At 64.1% G+C, this 18079-nt stretch overlaps 8 protein-coding genes across 8 annotated transcripts in view; 4 read left to right on the top strand and 4 right to left on the bottom strand.

Annotated features, from left to right (window-relative positions):
- AMSG_12076 (uncharacterized protein) overlaps positions 1 to 2386 on the top strand; it is a gene marked incomplete at its 3' end in the record, with an annotated part of 2691 nt that extends 305 nt beyond the window's left edge. The window contains exons 2-3 of the mRNA XM_013900586.1: positions 386 to 1004; positions 1614 to 2386. Of these exons, the coding sequence (XP_013756040.1) occupies positions 389 to 1004; positions 1614 to 2386 (1389 nt within the window). The 5' untranslated portion in view covers positions 386 to 388. The remainder of the gene's footprint in view (positions 1 to 385; positions 1005 to 1613) is intronic.
- An 89-nt stretch (positions 2387 to 2475) lies between these two features.
- AMSG_07511 (outer arm dynein light chain 4) lies at positions 2476 to 3432 on the bottom strand. The gene is made up of 2 exons (XM_013900545.1): positions 3360 to 3432; positions 2476 to 2841 (listed from the first exon to the last, which is right to left on the bottom strand). Exons 1-2 carry the CDS (start codon positions 3408 to 3410, stop codon positions 2593 to 2595), a joined length of 300 nt encoding a protein of 99 aa, XP_013755999.1. The 5' UTR covers positions 3411 to 3432; the 3' UTR covers positions 2476 to 2592.
- Positions 3433 to 3583: 151 nt separating this feature from the next.
- AMSG_07512 (mitochondrial/chloroplast ribosomal protein L4/L29) lies at positions 3584 to 4398 on the bottom strand. Its single transcript, XM_013900546.1, has 2 exons — positions 4114 to 4398; positions 3584 to 3958 (listed from the first exon to the last, which is right to left on the bottom strand). The coding sequence occupies exons 1-2, from the start codon at positions 4328 to 4330 to the stop codon at positions 3624 to 3626; spliced, it is 552 nt and encodes a 183-aa protein (XP_013756000.1). The 5' UTR covers positions 4331 to 4398; the 3' UTR covers positions 3584 to 3623.
- Positions 4399 to 5975: 1577 nt separating this feature from the next.
- On the top strand, positions 5976 to 7719 carry AMSG_07514 (60S ribosomal protein L3). Its single transcript, XM_013900547.1, has 2 exons — positions 5976 to 5995; positions 6497 to 7719. Coding segments are annotated over exons 1-2 (1203 nt in total). The 5' UTR covers positions 5976 to 5994; the 3' UTR covers positions 7699 to 7719.
- A 303-nt stretch (positions 7720 to 8022) lies between these two features.
- AMSG_07515 (solute carrier family 19) lies at positions 8023 to 9294 on the top strand (the record flags this gene model as incomplete). The annotated part of the gene is made up of 1 exon (XM_013900548.1): positions 8023 to 9294. The coding sequence occupies one exon, from the start codon at positions 8023 to 8025 to the stop codon at positions 9292 to 9294; it is 1272 nt and encodes a 423-aa protein (XP_013756002.1).
- A 101-nt stretch (positions 9295 to 9395) lies between these two features.
- Positions 9396 to 11064, bottom strand: AMSG_07516 (transcriptional regulator; the record flags this gene model as incomplete). Its single annotated transcript, XM_013900549.1, has 2 exons — positions 9396 to 9438; positions 9491 to 11064. 2 exons carry the CDS (start codon positions 11062 to 11064, stop codon positions 9396 to 9398), a joined length of 1617 nt encoding a protein of 538 aa, XP_013756003.1.
- A 484-nt stretch (positions 11065 to 11548) lies between these two features.
- Positions 11549 to 13309, top strand: AMSG_07517 (uncharacterized protein; the record flags this gene model as incomplete). The annotated part of the gene is made up of 1 exon (XM_013900550.1): positions 11549 to 13309. One exon carries the CDS (start codon positions 11549 to 11551, stop codon positions 13307 to 13309), a length of 1761 nt encoding a protein of 586 aa, XP_013756004.1.
- Positions 13310 to 13466: 157 nt separating this feature from the next.
- On the bottom strand, positions 13467 to 18052 carry AMSG_12077 (uncharacterized protein; the record flags this gene model as incomplete). The annotated part of the gene is made up of 3 exons (XM_013900587.1): positions 16225 to 18052; positions 13523 to 15677; positions 13467 to 13475 (listed from the first exon to the last, which is right to left on the bottom strand). Exons 1-3 carry the CDS (start codon positions 18027 to 18029, stop codon positions 13467 to 13469), a joined length of 3969 nt encoding a protein of 1322 aa, XP_013756041.1. The 5' UTR covers positions 18030 to 18052.
- Between the last annotated feature and the right edge of the window lie 27 nt (positions 18053 to 18079).

Here is an 18079-nt window from a genome sequence, read left to right on the forward strand (position 1 = left end):
TTGCGAAGCAGGCCTGGCTTTTTAGCAAGAGTGGGCGCCCAGTATAGTGTGGATGCACACGACCCGCGCCGCGCGGCGAGCGGAGCGGTCTTGTGGGCGAAGCCGAGCGGCCTCCGCCCTGACACTGACGGGACGTTGCTGGCGGTGCCGGTTGTAGCGGCGGTTGCGGTAGCAGGTGTGGGGGGGGGGAGGGGGGCGAGCAGCAGCTGGTGTTGCCGCTTTGCCAGGGGGTGTGGTGCGGGACAACCGACAGCGACCTGTGGAAAGGCCTTTTTTTTTTTCTTGCGACCGTTTTTCGCTCGCCAACAGCCCATATCCCACGCTGACGCGTGCGCAGCAAGGCAAGCCAGCCATTAGCTCACCAACAACTTTGGGGCATTTGCAGATCATGTCCAAGAAGTCGTCCAAGAAGTCCGGCAAGTCGTCCAAGTCGTCCAAGAAGTCGTCGAAGAAGTCCAAGTCGACCAAGTCGTCCAAGGCCTCGTCGGTCGCCCCTGGCTTCGGCTTTGGCGGCTACCCCGGCTACGGCTACGGCCAGCAGTTCGGCGGCTTCCCGCAGCAGCAGTTCGGCGGCTTCCCGCAGCAGCAGTTCGGCGGCGAGTTCTCGCAGTTCGGCGGCTTCCCGCAGCAGCAGCAGTTCGGCGGCGAGTTCTCGCAGTTCGGCGGCTTCCCGCAGCAGCAGCAGTTCGGCGGTGAGTTCTCGCAGTTCGGCGGCTTCCCGCAGCAGCAGCAGTTCGGCGGCGAGTTCTCGCAGTTCGGCGGCTTCCCGCAGCAGCAGCAGTTCGGCGGCTTCCCGCAGCAGTTCGGCGGCTTCCCGCAGCAGCAGTTTGGCGGCTACCCGGTCGCTGACGGCTCCGGCTACGAGGCGCAGCAGTTCGGCGGCTACGGCCAGCAGTTCGGCGGCTTCCCGCAGCAGCAGTTCGGCGGCTTCCCGCAGCAGCAGTTCGGCGGCTTCCCGCAGCAGCAGTTCGGCGGCTACGGCCAGTACCCCGGCTACGGCTACGGTGCTCCCGCCCAGCAGGAGTAACTTGTTTGCCCCTTCTGTCTTGATTGCTGTCGTCGGCGCGTGAGCATCGACGCAGCCCGTCAAACTCTTCTAGCCTTTACACCTTTGTTCTCTCTGTCCTCTCTCTTCTCCCCTCTTTCCCCTAATCACCGTGTTTGCTCCGGCCGAGCCGCGCCGTCCCAAAGTGTGACACCGTCTTTCCCCTCCCCCAACCACTCCACCCCACCTCCCCCCCCTCCCCCTCCCCCTTCCCAACCTTCTCCTCTCACATACTCTCAACCTATGTCCGCGGTACCGCCCGGAAGGACGACACGCGCCGGCTGGGCCTACAACTCGGCAACTCTCGAGTACACACTCGCATGTGCCGTCGGCGAAGAACTGCACCTGCCTCCACCGCCTGCTGCCGGCACACTTCCTTCCTGGCTTCGTCCTACTGCCGCACACACATCGTCATACATCCTTGTCACACGCTCGCTATCTCTTGCCGGCGAGGCCGCCGCTGGTCGCTACCCGCTTGAGCCGCACCCAGACATCGGCTGGATCCCACGCTCATGCCTCGCGCTCGCCATCGTGCCTGCAGCTGCTGGTCTTGGTGACCGAGGCTCAGGCGAGCCGGACGTGGCGCAGAACGACAATATCTGGCAGGCGCTCGTTGAGCAGGCGTACGAGTGGTTTGTCGAGATGGCGACTGCCTTTGGCCTCGGACCATCGCATCCTGGCACAAGTGACGAGGTTGCCGGCGCAAGCGGCACCAGCGGCGATGATCGGCTGCCCACCATAAGCGGCTTGCCGCTGGCGGTCGTGGTCGCGATCAACCCATCGCAGGCCCAACCTGGTGTGCCGGAGCTCCTCGCTGCTGCGCTCGACTTTGTTGAGGCTAACGCGCTAGACGAGGAAGGCCTGTTTCGGATCAACGGATACATCAGGCAGCGGAAGCAGGCGCTCGCCGCCCTCGATCCGCAGATGCTTGCTGGAGCGCGGGTCCAGTTTTTGGTTGATCCGGCAAGTGCGACCGATAGCGGGACCGACGCTGTGGTCCGCGACGGTGAGACTGTGCTCATCACACTGCCGTGCGTGCACACCGTTGCCTCACTAGTCAAGCACATCATCCGCGCGCTGCCCGAGCCGCTCATCAACGACGACGCGGTACGAATCCTGACCAGCGACAACGATGGCACGGGTGCACGATGGGAGCTGCTCGAAGCTGCAATCCCGTTTGAGGCGTACGCGCTGCTCAAGCGGCTGGCGAGGCACCTGGCAGCGGTTGTGGCCCATGAGGCCAGCAACCGTATGTCGGCCTCTGCGATCTCGATAGTCTTTGCCGGAACGATGGACGTCCCGCGCGAGGCTGTCATTGGCTTGCTGCAGGAGGCTCTGTGATGTGTTTACGCCAGCATGCCGAGAGCGGCAGCACGGCCCGAGGGCTGAAAGTGGCAGCGCGGCCCGTTCACGGGGCATGCGTTGCCGCGGGGAGATGTGCGTGCGAGATGCGGCGGCAGCGCCGTCAGCCACACACACTGCCAGCCGACCACAGATAAAGTCGTGCAGCCGGGCAGCGAGGGCGATCAAGGGAGAAAGTCGCAGGCTCACGAGGCCTTGTAGAGAAGGACGCTCAGATTGCCGCCGTGGTACATATGCAGCAGATGCTGGACCTCATAGGTGACTTCAAAGCCAAAGCCCTGGCCGATGATGCAGTGCCAGGATGCGCCGTAGCGCTTGTCCATGACATCGGTGATCATCCTCGCCGCCGAGTCGTACTGGTTGTTGAACTTTTCCAGTGCTGTGATGACCGACTCCATAGCGTCCAGCCGCATGTCCTCGTTCATATCCGAGTGCTGTTGTCATGGGTAGTGAGCGAGTGAGTGAGTGTGTTGACATCATCAACATGCCTGTGATGTCGCCGGGGCGAGTCGTGATGAGCACCCAGGCAAGGATCACATCACAGTACCCATAGCATCCACTCTCAAGCCAGCAGAGACACAGGTACCACATCATCATCAGCTGGGGCGGAGGGGGAGAAGGGGGGGTGTGGAGACCGACACAGCACACGACCGACCGCCAACAGCAAGACACCAGCAAGCAGCAGCAAGCAGCAGCCACCGTACCCACAGTCACCATAGTCACCATCCACCATACCAACTTTGACGTTTCTACCCCCACTTCCCCACCACCTTCCCCTAATCCCCCCCCCCCCCCTTACCCCCTACCCCCCCCCCCTGCCCCTGCCCCACGGCGCCAAAAATCAGCCATACGGCCCCCTCCCCCCCCGTTCCCGTTCACCCGCCACCACCACCACCACCACCACCACCACCACCACCAGCATCACCACCAGTACCACTACCCTAGCACATACCTTGACAAGACCGTAGTTCATCTCACGGCGGATGTCCACCGGCTCGTCCATGCTGACTGTGCTTGGATGGAGTGAGGTGGTGATGTCGGTAGGTGGCGGTTGGCTCGGCCGTAGGAAGAGGGAGGGGGGGCGCTGGCTGGCCGTGATTGGGCTGGAAGCGGTTAGGCGGGCTGGGCTGGGCTGGGCTAGCTGGTTGGGGGGGCACACCAACTACAGATCGCACATGCATGTGGGATGTGTTTGGGGGGGGGGGTATGCTAGCGGTTAGACAGATGGCTGTTGCGGAGCGGTGCCGGCCACAAAGGCCTCGCGGACGGCATCGATGCGGGACTGGAGCTCACGCTTGGCATCAGCACGCTGGCGGAGAAGAAGGCGGGCGGATTCGACGGCCTGAGAGCGCTCACCAAGGATACGCTTGATGCGAGCCATGGACTTGCGGGTCTTCTCCAGACGATGAGGGGCGGCCATGGGCCGGACCTGTGAGCGGGCGGCCTCGCGCTCCGAGTTGAGCTTGTTCCGCTCGCGGAGGAGCACAAACCACAGAGCATGCAGCTCCTCCAGCGACTTGAGCCGCAGCTCCGATGCACTCCACGCGCGACCTGTCTCCATCGCCAGCATCAACCCCCGTGTGTGAGTCATCGCCCCCTCTCTCCCCTGGCCATGCCCATCCCGCCTCGCATCCAGCCGCCCCTGCCGCGCACGCCTCCCGGCGGGACCAGGCATGGCCCACGGGTTGCTGATGGCTATGACGTACCGACAACAGGATGCTGTCCACGCTCAACGTCCATGTCTGTGAAAGCAGCGCGGACAGCAGCCGCAGCAGCAGTACCAGGCGTCTCACTCTCCTCCGTCTCGGTCATTGGCGAGGAAGGCACGACCGACGTCGCCTTGGCCGACAACATAGCCGCCACCGACAGGGCCTGTCGGCCGGTAGCCTGTGCAACCATGCCTGTCCGGAAGAGCGCAAACATAACTATATCTCCACAACTTCTTCGCTCTCTTGTGTGTCTCCTAGTACAAGTGTACCAAGCTCTTGAGCGTGAGGTACCCCTTTCCCCCCCGTGCCGCCCCCCCCTCTTCCCTTCCCCCCCACTCCTTTCAATTGACTTGTTCTCCTTTGCATGAATCAATGAATGTCCCCTCCCCTCGGCCCGTCAGCCTCGCCCCGATTACCCGACACACGATCACCCGACACACGACGATCACCCGACACACGATCACCCGCACTGCTCCTCCCTCGCCCACTCTCACGCTGACAAGGGCTTGCTTCCTCATGCCCACTCGCAGGTTTATGTATGCTCACTCATACTCGACCGGATGTCCATGGTTGATCGATGGTAGTTAGGATGGAGCCACGTGGGCCGCAGCCGGTCCTCTCGGCGGTTGACGATGATGGAGATCATGGTGGTGACCGCAGTGGCGGGTCCGAGGGGTTTGGTGGGGCGGTGCGTGGCGGCGTGGGCAGAGGGGCCCGAGTTGGCGACGGTCATGGAACCCACATGGCGCCGCCAAACAAGGGAGTCGAGGGCCGCGAGCCGGTGAGCGAGTTGGTGGTGTAGAACGGATTGACGTGAAAGGTTGAAGCGGCATAGTCTGAGTTCCATGACCAGCCTGAGCTGAGGAACGAGTCTGCCGGCGAGGCGGGCGCCGATGCTGCGAATCGCGGGCGCGGCCGGCGACGGAGGGTAGTCGGCGGCGGTGACCAGCCGAGCGAGTGGACAGTGCCGGCGGCCGATGCTCGACGGAGTGGGGTAGCTGCCACCCACTGCGGCGGCGCTCGCGGCAGGCCTCGCACCGCCGCTCTCGGCCGCGCCCACAGCGGGAGCACCGGCAGCGGCGCGTGCCTTCCAAGCCCGGGCCCATACATTGGCAGCCGTGCCCGTCCGCGATCGCTCACCGCCTGCCGGCGCGGCGACGCTGCTTGGCCGTCGTCAGCTTTGTCCTGAGCGCGTGCCTGCCGCCGCCAGCCTGCGGCATGCCGCCGCAGCCCACCATGCGCCTGCTGCCCGTAGCCAGCCGGGATGGGGAGCGCCGCGTGCGCTGGAAGATGCGCAGGCAGAGGCGGGAGTGGCAGGGCCGGATAGACTCGGGCGGCGGGCGGGTGCAGGCCTTGACGCAGAGCGTGAGGAATGAGCGGAACGACAACTGGGCCCATCACACCCGGCACAACAACCATCATCGGCTGCGGCGGTATGTGGAGAGCCATTGCATGTCGACGCACTTGCGGCGCTGCCCGTGGTCCTCGCCCAGGCGACGACACCACTGGCTCACCTGCCGGCCCTCGGTGGCGCGCACTCGGCATGCTCCCTCACACGACAAGCTACAGAGACGGGCCGTTCCCACTTTCTCACGCTACACTCTGTCAAAAACCGGCCTGCAGCTCGCCGAGTCGTCCGAGCACGGCGCGGCGGGCAGGCGAAAGTGGCGGTGGACGAAGCGATGGGCGCGAACAGGCGGGATACGATGCCTGCAGGCAACGAAGGTGTGGTCGAAACGAGCGAGTGTGGTGGTTGCTGGTGGTGGCGGTGGAAGCGAATTGAGCTCGCGCGAATCTCCACCTCGCCTGTTTTCACTTTTGCTCGTTCGGCGCGAGCGCGACGACTATTTCACTGGCACCTCTCGCACATTTCAACAAAGTACGAAACCGAATTGCCTTTGTTCGACACCCAGCCGGAGCCTCGCCTCGGCCGGCCATACTCTCCCCTACCACTCCTTGCATACCCTGTAGAGGACCACCACATGCCACTCGTGCTGCTTCCCGCTCTGCCAGCTTGTGTGGCCATGCTTCCACCCCTGAGCGCCGCTGTCCTGTCCTCCCCCTTTCCCCTCCCGTCGAGCTCATCATCATCTTGGCGGCGCTTTTTTGGCGAGTGTCTGATCCCCCCCTCGGTCCCTCCCTTGCCCGAGGCATGGAGAGGTGAGCGTGAGAACACCGCCACGCCAACCACCACCGCCCGGACCAGCTGCGCACCGCGCATGTATGACCTGTAGTGCTTCTCTCCAACGCTTGCGCTTTGCGACTGGAGTCGTCGGGTCGGCGCAGGAAAGCAGCCAGCGCCGTTTTCGGATAATCATCGAACTGTCGCCATCCACCACCACTCACGCCCCTTCCCCTTCCCCCTCCCCCCCTCTTGCAGTGTCGCACCGTAAGTTCTCTGCCCCCCGCCATGGGTCGCTCGGGTTCCTTCCGCGCAAGCGCGCGAAGCGCGTCCGCGGGCGCATTCGCCGCTTCCCGCGTGACGATGCGTCGCTCCCGCCGCACTGCACTGCGTTCATGGGCTACAAGGCCGGCATGACGCACATTGTGCGCGACATGGACAAGCCCGGCTCGAAGATCCACAAGAAGGAGGTCCTCGAGGCTGTGACGATCATCGAGACTCCCCCGATGGTTGTGATCGGCATTGTCGGCTACGTCGAGACCCCGCGCGGCCTCCGCGGCCTCACCACTGTGTGGGCGCAGGAGCTTTCGACTGAGGTCAAGCGCCGGTTCTACAAGAACTGGTACCGCTCGAAGAAGAAGGCGTTCACCAAGTATGCCGCCAAGATGAACTCGGGCAAGAAGTCCCTTGACGTCGAGTGCGCTCGCATCGAGAAGTACTGCAAGGTTGTGCGCGTCATCGCCCACACCCAGCCGTCGCGCACCTCGCTCCGCCTCAAGGCCGCCCACATCATGGAGATCCAGATCAACGGTGGCTCGATCGCCGACAAGGTCGCCTTTGCGCGCACCCTCCTCGAGAACCCGCTCACCGTCGACCAGGTGTTCAACAAGGACGAGATGATCGACACCATTGCCGTCACCAAGGGTAAGGGTTTCGCTGGCGTCATTGCCCGCTGGGGCGTCTCGCGCCTCCCGCGCAAGACCCACCGTGGTCTCCGCAAGGTCGCCTGTATCGGTGCCTGGCACCCCGCCCGCGTGTCGTTCTCTGTCGCGCGTGCTGGTCAGCAGGGCTTCCACCACCGTACCGAGATCAACAAGAAGGTCTACCGCATCGGCCGTGGCATCCACACCGACGAGCAGGGTAACCGCGTCTTCAACAACGCCTCGACCGACGTCGACATCACCAAGAAGTCGATCACGCCGATGGGTGGCTTCCCGCACTACGGTGTTGTCCGCGAGGACTTTGTCATGATCAAGGGTAACTGCCCGGGTGTCCGCAAGCGCGTCATCACCCTCCGCAAGTCGCTCTTTGCCCAGACCAACCGTGCCGCCACCGAGCAGGTCTCGCTCAAGTTCATCGACACCTCGTCGAAGATGGGCCACGGCCGCTTCCAGACCAAGGCCGAGCGCCTCGCCTTCGAGGGCCCGCGCAAGACCAAGACGACCTACGTCGAGGAGTAAAAAATGTCTTTCAGGCAAATACCTGGTGCTCTCCGCCGCGGTCATGTCGACTGCCTTGCCTGTCTGCTCGTCTGCCCCACATCCCCTCCCCCTCTTCCCCCGCCGCGCCACCTTGACGCGTTTTCTCCGCACACGCACGCCCCCGGTTGGCGTTCACGTGTCTCGGGCACGGACCACTTCACCCACCCCCACCCCCACCCCCACCCACTCATTGAGTTAATGAGTCAACCCCAGGCCCCTTTTTCGGTGAATGGACCACAGATGACGACTCCAGCCGATGAGGCGAGACCAGGCGCTCGGGAAGTGGCCATATATGCAGGGAGGATGGCATTGGCTGGCCTGCTGTTCAACTGCCAGCCGTCTGAGCCTTACCTCACCGCGTATCTCAAGAACGATAAGGGACTCACATCGGATACTCTGGATGCCTCTGTCTGGCCATGGAACACATACTCTGCCGTACCATGGCTTCTGCTGGTGGCGCTCATGGCCGATATCGCCGGACCATGGCCTGTTCTTCTTCTTGGTGCTCTTCTTCGTCTCGCTACCCGTAATCTCCTTCTCTTTGCCTCGGGCGTCCCGGCCATGGCCGCCGCTCAGGTCACGTACGCAGGCGCATCGGCTGTCAACACCATCTACTTTGCCTACGTCTACATCGCCGTCCCACGCAAACACTACGCCGCAGTCACAGGCATTGTCCATGCAGCCTGGCACGCTGGCAATCTCGTCGGATCGGCGGCCGGCCAAGCGTACGTCTCGGCCCACGGCGGAGTCCATCACGCGCCGCTCGCTCATCTCTTCTACGCCTCGCTTTTGTTTACCTCGTGTGGCACAGCGTCGCTTTTTCTCCTTCCCTCGCCGCGGGCTGCGCTGCCGCCGTCGGTCTTCTCGCTTGCCCGCGGCCTCCGCACGGCGCTGTCCGCCATTGCGGCCCTCTACGACCACGCCGTCGTCCGTGCATGGTCGCTGTGGTGGATCGCGGTCTACGGTGCCCACTACGTCATCGGAAACTACTACCAGACTCAGTTCTCCGACATCCGCCCGCACGACGACAAGGCCTACGGTGCTGTGGAGATGATCATCGAAGCCGGTTCGACCCTCGCCTCGGGCCTCCCGCTGGTCCTTGCCGCGGCCTCGCTGGCCTCGGCCTCGACTACCGCCGCCCTTGGCTCACTCTTGCTCTCGGGCTGCTACTTTGCGTCGACTCGACTCACCTCGTCGGTCTACTACTCGTTTGCCTTCAACACTGCTGCCATCACCGCCTTTGCCGGCCTGTATGCCGTCGCCTCCAATGCCATCGGCCGCGTTCACGGCGGCTCGGACGTCGATTCGGACGCACCGCTCGTTGCCGACCCTCACTACGCCGTCGTCTTTGCGCTCAACACCCTTGTCGCCCTTGGCCTCGCCACTATCGGCCAGGCCACTGGCGTTCACGCCGGCTACCACACCAACGACTACTACGTGCTTGCTGCCATTGTCACGCTCGCCGCTGCTGTTGCCATCACCGGCCACGGCATCATCACCGCCATGGTCCGCTCTTCGCCGCCGCTCCCGGCCACTCGCCCGCTCCTCGAGTCGGCGGCCTCGATTAACATCTGAGAGCGCGAGTGTTCAATCGTTGTTCCCGGCTGCTTGTGCGGCGTTGGCCATCGAGACCGGCGGCGGCGGAATGGTGTGGCCGAGTGCGTCGGCGAGCATGGTCATGACCTCATCGCAAGTGGCGAAGATACGGAGAGCGGCAAACTTGTCAAACGGTGTCTTCTGCAGATTGACAATGACCAGCGCGCCGCCCGACTCAAAGATGAGCTGCGGCAGATCGCAGGCCGGCGACACCCGCATCGAGGTGCCGAGGACCAGCGCAACATCGCCAGCGGCCGACGCTGCATGCGCCGTCGCGTACTGGTCTTCTGGCAGCGCCTCGCCAAAGTTGACGATCGAGTCAACCAGCTCGCCGTCGCACCCCTCGGCTTCGCACCGCCGCCCGGTCTTATGGTCCGCCCGGCAGCCTGCGGCAGTTGTGTCAAACGGCCGATCATACTCGACGCCGCACGCACGGCAGCGCTCGAGGTAGCAGTTGCCGTGGAGCTCCGAGATAGAGGTCCGCGGCACGCCCGACAGCCGATGCAGCCCGTCAAGGTTCGTCGACACGATGTGCTGCAGTGGGTTGTCACTGTCCGCGAGCATGCTTGCCAGCGCCATGTGCGCTGTTGTCGGCACTGCCTGGTCCATCCGGATCTCACACTTGGCGGCGAGGCCCTTGGCGGCCATGGTCCACACGCCCGAAGGGCCGCGGTAGTCCGGAATCTTGGCCGCCGTCGAGATGCCGGCCCCTGTGTACGCTACCACATGCTGCGCTGACTTGATCAGCTCGGCCAGCTCGGCGACCTTGGCCGCCAGTACCTCGGGCTCGTCGCGGTACTCGACAATGTCCTCGTCCTTGCTGTGACCGTACTGCCCACCGCCACCGGCGGCGATCACCGCCGCTGTTGTTGTCACCCTCGTCTCGGTCTCGCGGAGCGAGTCAGCGTTAAAGTTGGAGATGGCGGCGTTGAGCGAGCCAATCGGAGGAGCTTGCGGCGGAGGCACCATCGGTGCCGGCTCGGGATACGCTTCGGTCGCCTGCGCCTTGGGCGCCTTGGCATGGATGACCCTGTCCATCAGCTCGGCGAGCCGGGCCGTGTTGCGCTGGTGACGCTCGGTGTCGGCCGCCAGCCGGGTCGACGTTGTCACGTGGCCGATGCCCTCGCGGACCATGGCCTCGCTCACCAGGTTCCACTCGCCAGACTCGGGGTCCTTGATCCGGACCGTCGCCACCTGTGTGTGGGTTGTCCCAGCCTCGGTTGGGACAGAGTCCGGGACGGCGTAGCCTGCACCATCCGGCAGGGCGAGCGTGCCCGATGCGCCTGCTCCAGCATCGAGCTCCTTGCACCCAACGGCGAGGACGACCCGGGCGCTCGATCCGCACGCAACCATGGCCTTGGGCACGGTCTTGGCCCACATGCTCGGCAGCGCAAGCGTGACATCCTCGCTCATGTCGACGGTCACCGTGTGGGCGCCGACGCCAGCCTTGGCCGCCACCACCGCCATCTGCTGGCACGAGATGATCTCCAACACACCCGAGATGATAGTCGAGCGCACCTCGACGGTGCACCCGGAGCACTCCATGATGACAACCTTGGCAACCTTGCGGGCAGTGACCACGATCCGGCTCGCCGAGCAGCCACGGATGAGCACAGCATCGCCCATGCCTGCCATGCCGTCGTCCACCGTCACCTCGCCATCGACCACGTCGACGACCTCGGCGGCCGGCTTGCGCCGCAGCGCAAACTTAAGCACGTTCACCAGTCCGTCTGTCTCAGCAGCTGCCATTGTGTAGCAAGATGTATGTAAGTATGTGTGGAAGATGCTAGGATTTCCCGAGAATGTCGCCATCATCGTCACCTTTTGTACCTCGCCGCTTTGGGCACGGCTGGTGTTGGTTGCTGCTTCTTCCGAACTTGCGAAGGATTTCATGGAAGGAATGCTCCCCTTTTTTGGGGATTACCGAACGAGCGATTACTGTTGAACGAAACGAGTTAGCCATAATGCATGAACGAACGATTGTGAATGATTATGATGAGGTTCGAACGGGACGGGACGATTGTGAACGCATTGTGTTCATGAGCGATTACGCATGAACAAACGATATGGCCTTTCAATCGGCGAGACGGGCAGTCACCTCTGGTCGAGCCAGTAACGGTACCGTGGTTGTGAAGACAGGCCAGGCAGGCCAAGTAGACCCACCCACCCAGCAACACACACACACACACAGAGAGAGAGAGAGACAGACGCATATACACTCTCGCACGGCCCTATGACCGAGTACGGTGATGCAGCAGCCCTGTTTGGCCTCGGTGGCTGGCAAGGCGACGAGGCCGGCGCGGCGATAGGCGGCGGAAGCGACTCGGCATCGGCCGGTGACGGCGCGGCGATCGAGGGGAGCAGCAGGGGGCGACCAGCTGAGCCTCCGCCTGCGCATGCGCTTGCGGCGGGCCAGGCTGTGTGGCGGAGCGTGTTTGGTCGCAGCGAGTCGGGCTTGTGGTCCAGGCTCGAGCCGGTCCTCCTCGCTGCCCTCGAGTCGGCCACCGGGCTGGCCATTGCTCCGGCCGATGGGGTGGCCTTGGCAAGGATCCTGACCGGTGGCTCACAGAATGCACCAGTCGGCACGATTGTAACCCGCGCTCGCTTCGATAACGTCGTGCGATGGCTTGGCCCGCTGCCTGTCCTCGTCCTCCGCCTGCGACATCTTCTGCAGCGCGGCGGATGCGCGTGGTTCCATGGCGAGATCAGCTCGTCAGCGGCGGCGACCGTGCTCGATGCCGCCGGTACAGGTCCAGGCACTTTCCTTGTCCGCTTCTCGGTCTCGCAAGCTGCCGAGGGCGGGTACTCGGTCTCACTGCTCGATGCTGGGGGCGCCGTCCGCCACTACAACGGCCTGCGCTCGCTACACTCGTCGGATGCATCATCGTACATGATGTTTGAGAACGCGCTGTACCCCTCGGTCGTCGATTTTGTCCACTCGGAGATCGCAAGCATTGTAGCGTCGACCTTGCCCGCACCATCCTCGCCGTTGGTCACCATCGAGCCCACCCCCCTCTACGCCTGCCCGGGCTCGATCTTTGCTGATCTTGTGTGGGACGCCGGCGCTCGGCTCGACGCTGCGCCATTTGCGCTCTTTGCCGCCTATCCCAACATGCTGGCTCCACCGCCGTCGCCATCGAGCCCGTCAAGCCTGCTCCTCGGCTCGCTGTCGAGTTCGTCACTGGCAGGCTCTGAAGATAGCTCGCGGTCGGGTCATTCTACTGCGCTCACCAGCGCGCTGGTCAGCGCGGTCGGTCCTGGCGATCCGGCCGCCGCTGTCCGGCGCCTCGTCACCGCCGTCCGCGAGCGGCTCTCACTCGGCCTCAAAGCTGCCAGCGTCATGGTCACCACCACCTCGGTTGTGCCTGTCCTGGCTGGTTTCCTTCTTCACTCGCGCGCACCGACCGTCCAGATCGCCGCCACACACGCCATCGGCCTTCTTGTGTCGCGCCTCCGGCTCGTGGCGCCGGCTGATGCCGATGTCCTCTCTGTCTTGATTGACCAGGCTCATGTCCTACATCTGCCGCGCATGCTGGCCACCCTCCTTCAGGCCCGGATCTCCATCCCAGAGCGTATGGTGGTGGCCGACACGCTCATGGCGGTCCTCGGCCTCTCGCCCGTTCTTGTTGAGCAGGCGCTCGCTGACTCGGTTGCTCGCTCCATCGCTGTAGTTGGAACCAACACCGTTCACCCACCACTCCTTGCCGAGCTCCTCAACATGCTCACCCTACTGTTGTCCACTCCTGGCGGGCTCGACGTTCTTGCCGCTGCTGGTGCCGTCGACCTCGTCGCCCGGATCCTTGGCCCCTACCCGGTCCCGCCGTCGCCACCGGTCCCATCCGCCCGCTTTCCGCCCGCGCCCGCTTTACCGGGCTCGGTCTTCCGCTCGGCTGCCATTGCCGCCGCCCGTGCCTTTACCGCTGCCGGCCTCTGCGACTGGTCCATGCTGCCGCCCGAGCTTGCCAACGACGCGGCGCCGCAGGGCTCAGCATGAGTATGCGCTCTCGTCTGTAAACGAGCCTGTCGAGTACGTGTCGAGGTTAATGACACCGCGCAGGCCAGCGACAGCCGCTTTCTCGCCGGTGTTCGGCTCGGTCCGCGACGGCAGGACCGTAGATTGCCCGCAAGACGCCTCGGCGTCCGCGTACGGCTCAGCTGGGCTACCGCGAACCAACCACGACCACGCCATTGCCTGTCCGCCGTCGACGTAGACTGCGCGTGCCAGCGCAGTTGCTACCAACGCCGCGCCCGCCACACCCGCCATACCTGCGATGATCACCGCCGTGATCTGGATACTGGCAGTCTGCGGCATTGCGTTGACCGGGCCGAGCCCGACCACCGCCAGCGCCGCCACCGCCAACGCAGATCCAAACTCGCCGGTGGCTGACGGGTCGCGACTCGTTGTCAGTAGAGTCATGACCCCTGCTCCAAGTACGGTCGTTGCCACGACGATGGCGGCGCAGCCACCCGCCACAAGCTGGCCCGTGCCGCGCGTCAGCAGGCTGACCATTGCTGCGAGTCCCGCGAGCGCGGCGCTCGACACGGGCAGGCTTGCAAGGACCGCACCCATGCTACGCGCGAGCACGCTCTTCCAATGGGTCTCACTCGAGTAGTCGAGGCCAACTGCGTTAGTGATGCACGCCATGACAGCCTGCTCGCCGCTCCGGGAGCTGCCACCCAGCAGCGCCACGTGGAGGAGACACGTTGCCACAACTAGCACACCTACAACAACAACGACGCTGATCACCAGAGTCCGTGCCCGCAGCACACTCATCAGCGCTACTTGCGCGGCCGCCGCCTGCCGCAGCACCACCAATCGTGCCACAGCACTCACCGGCATGACGACCAATGCCCACAGCACTGCGCCACCGGTAGAGAGCCGGGGCACATCGCCACCAGCAAGGCCGCCAAATATGCCGCTCACGGCCCAGCCAAGCGCAGAACCAAACGTCATGTTGGACGCGAGTCCGGCTGCAATCGCTGCGACAACCAGTGCAACGGAACCAGCGGCAGTCATGGCCAACGCCAGCTCGCGCCATGCAACTGAGGCTCGCCGGGCACTCGCAAGCGGCGTTGGCAACCACGGAAGGTTGCGGAGCGACCGCAACACGTATGTGCCAGGCACTGCCCCGGCACGGAGCACCATCCACGCCGGCGCAGTGTTAGCCGGCGCAATCGGGGCGAGGCTCAGCGGGAGCTCGACCACCTCTCCCGCGGCCGAGCTGGGCATGACGACTGCCGACGCTACCAACCAGTCGTCGCCGGCCGGATCAAACGCCCGGACGAGAACAGTGGCCGGGTGCTCGCGGACGTCGATGATGGCCGACTCGGGCCATGACGGGTTGCGGCTCCAGGCGACAACCTGTGACGCCAAGCGCGACATTGCCAGTCGACCATACCACACCCGTGCCACACTCCGGGCCATCCACGCTCGCCACCCACGCTCCTCGACAGGCGTCACCGCTGTGGCGTACAGCGCAATCGGCGCCCGCTCGCTTCGCCCTGTCGTTTTCGCCGCCCGTCCCGCCAGACTCGCCGGCAACGCACCGGCAAACACCACAAGCCAGCTGCCAACAGCCACCAGGACGCCGCCAATGACCAGCGCGCCACCAGGCGCATCCCACCCACCCGGCAGCGCCTGGAGCGCCGCCATCGAGCTGGCAGCAACTAGCAGCCGCGACGTCGGACAGCCCACCGCAAGTGCAGCCGTCGCCACAACCAGAGCGCCAGCAATGAGCAGCGCCCCACCCAAGGCTGTTGCACGCGCCATTCGCGGCGCAATGGACGCAGCGAGCTGTACACTGGCATCCGCCACTGCCCCGGACGCTGGCAAGACATCATTCGCCAGCGCGGCCCCGGGGCGAGGATCAAACGCATCTGCGTCCTCCGAGTACGAGTGGTTCGAGTGGTAGACCTCCATGTGTGCAGCAGCATCGACGACGTACACGTGGGGCTTGATAGCAAGTGGGCGGGCCGGGCCAGTCTCGGGCGGATCCTCGTCCAGCACCAACAGCCGCGGAGGCAGATCATCATCCGATGAGCGCAACCGCGGCGTGACACGCATGGCCATCACAGGCGTCGAAGACATGCCTCCAGGCACCACAGGCAGCACATGCAGCGAGTCAAAGGTGGCTTGTAGGTCTTCCTCTGCTGGCAGCTGTCTCAGCTCTGCCAGCTCCTCGGCAGGAATGGCCAGCCGACCGCTTGCTCTCTTCGAGCGGGCAGAGTGTGTCGATGATGACGCTGATGACGCTGATGACGCTGATGACGCGGATGCCGATGACGATGAGATTGGTGACGACAAAGTGACAGAGGAAGCACTAGATGATGAGACTGGTACCGATGACGATGACGATGACACCCTTTCCCGTCGACCACCAGACCCTCGTCGACTGCCGCGGCCTCTGCCACCAGGCCCTCGCCCACTGCCACGGCCACTGCTGCCAGGCGCGACACCCGAGGTACTGCTCGACATGTCACGCAGTAGACGTCCCGTGTTAGACGCTCTACGGCCGCTGCGTCGGTTGTGTCTTGATCCACTCATACTGAGTGAGGTGGCCGTGGCCGTGTCTACGGCTGTGGCGGTGGTTGCGGCTGTGGCTGGCGGGTAGCGTTCCAGCGGCTGCCAGGCAAGGCAGACGGGCTGACGGGCGGAGAGGCACGGCGGGGTGAGCGCGGTTCCTGGCGCGGCATATTGTGACATGATGATGTGATCGGATGGATGTGGTGGTGTTATCGGACGATCGGACGAACGGACGAACAGGTTGAGAGTTTTGGGTTGGTGAGCTCGTAGGCTGGGCTCGTGGACTGGTGGGCTGATGAGCGAGACCCGAGAGGATTTGATGATGCACGCAGAGCTAGGCTTGCTGCGCTTCCAGCCAACGGGAGATGGTGCCGGGCCATCCCCACTCGCGGGTGATGGCCCGGAGCTGATCGAGCGCCGCTGGTGCGGTAGTTCCTTCGAGCGCACGAGCGATGGCGGCGTGGACGTGTGAGGTGTTGAGGGTGTAGGCGGCAAAGCGCGCTCCGAGGAGCGGACTGGACGAGAGGGGGAATATCGGTGTGTCCTGAATAGCTGCTAGTTTTGGCTGCGCAGCATTGAGAACGGCAGCAGTGCCGGCGGCGATCCGAGCGTCGGCGTGGTCGAGAAGTGGGAGGAGGTTGGGCAGACCGGCGACATGCCATCGCTGGGCATGGATCTGCTCCGCCGCCGCCAGCTCGCCACGCTCGACAAGCACAACGCTAACACTGATGGCTGTCGAGTCGATGGGCGCAATGAGGAGGATTGCAATGGCTGCTAGCCCGATGCGCATCAGTCGCCGCCACAGCCACAGGTTTGTCTTGTGTGCCCGGATCTTGTACGCCACTGCGCCGCAGCCGGCAAGCACGGCCACGACACCCACAAAGCCAAAGATCTTGGGCAGCGTGCATCCGTTGAATCGAATGTATTCGATCAGTCGCCACAACGCAAAACAGCCCATGGTGCCGCATCCACTCGCCAGCGCCAGGCCGAGTCGGCGCAGCGTCGGATGCTCGCGATCGAGACCAAGCCGTTGTGAGAAGACTGCGAGCGTGAGTGACGCCGTCATCACCAGCGCCACAACCAGCCAAACTGCGGCGTGCTTGGTGATGCCCGAAAACGTCCCGATGGCAGCGTCAAGCGCGCGCCCGGACATAGCCGCGTCGTCGGGAAGCCCAAGGGTCCACGCCGGCGGCGCCACGCCGAGCGCAAAGAGCGGCACGCAGACGGCAACGTCGGACGCCACAAATACGGCTATAACCACAACAGCTGCCGCGAGAGTTGCAGCCCCGAGCCGATGCCGAAGGCTGTGTGGATCAGCGTTATCGCTGCTAACCGCGTCGTCGTCCTCGTCGATCGCCAGCATCGACTCGCACGCCGCGCGCACCGGAAAGGCAAGCACAGACGCGAGTCCTGCCCAGACCACGGCACGCCCCACGCCTGGAATCCATGCCATTACGTCCCAGATGACCTCTACTGACGCGATGAGCTTGGCAACCAGGGCTGCAAACACCGGATTGGCGTTCTGCAGCACGCCGCAGAGCGCGGCGGCAACAGCGCTTGCGGCAGCGGCCATGGCAGCGCCATGGACCATCATCACCATCGACGACTCTTCCGATCCAGTGGCGATCGCAAGACTGCGCCGCAGGCCAGCAGCCCATTCAAGTGCAGCCCGAAGCGGGCCTTCAACGGCCGTCCGCGCAGCAGAGACCAACGTCTCACCGACGTCTGTCGTCTGCGCCGCCCGCGCAAAGATGCAACCGTAGGTAAAGATGACGTGCATGGCAGAGGCACTCCACCAGCTGGTTGCCACTAGAAGTGTCAAAATTGCCGACGACAAGTCTGCCTGCGGCTGTATACCCAGCACCACCGCCCATGTCATCGTGAGCATGGCTGGCACTACGAGGACTTCATCGCCCAGGCCGAGGACAAGTGCCACATCGTCAGCGAGACTCCTCTCGCACCCCAACGTTCCCATTGCTAGGCCAGAGAGTAGTGCGGTGGCAAATATTGCTGGCCAGTTAACAGCGGCGTGCGGGGGCTGTGGTACCTGCTCTGGTGATGATGATGGCTGTGGTGGCGGCGGTGTCGGTGGCTCGCCGTCATCGTCGCGCTGCGCGAGCGCATCGCCGATCACAACATGGACATCCTCATCGTCTTGCTGCAGCTCCGACTCGGGACGTAGGGCATCCATGACTGTACCACACCGACTTTCCGACCAATTGTAAGTCCACGGAAGTCTGC

Source organism: Thecamonas trahens, assembly GCF_000142905.1.
Source record: "Thecamonas trahens ATCC 50062 unplaced genomic scaffold supercont1.36, whole genome shotgun sequence".
NCBI classification, from domain to species: domain Eukaryota; order Apusomonadida; family Apusomonadidae; genus Thecamonas; species Thecamonas trahens.

Bases quoted from the DNA above. Each gene is read 5' to 3' on its own strand.
- AMSG_07511 (XM_013900545.1), bottom strand. From the start codon at position 3,410: ATGGACGAGCCGGTGGACATCCGCCGTGAGATGAACTACGGTCTTGTC. The intron at 2,842-3,359 runs GTATGTGCTAGG...CCATGACAACAG, and splicing joins TGAACTACGGTCTTGTCAAG to CACTCGGATATGAACGAGGA.
- AMSG_07512 (XM_013900546.1), bottom strand. From the start codon at position 4,330: ATGTTTGCGCTCTTCCGGACAGGCATGGTTGCACAGGCTACCGGCCGA. The intron at 3,959-4,113 runs GTACGTCATAGC...CGATGGAGACAG, and splicing joins TGGACAGCATCCTGTTGTCG to GTCGCGCGTGGAGTGCATCG.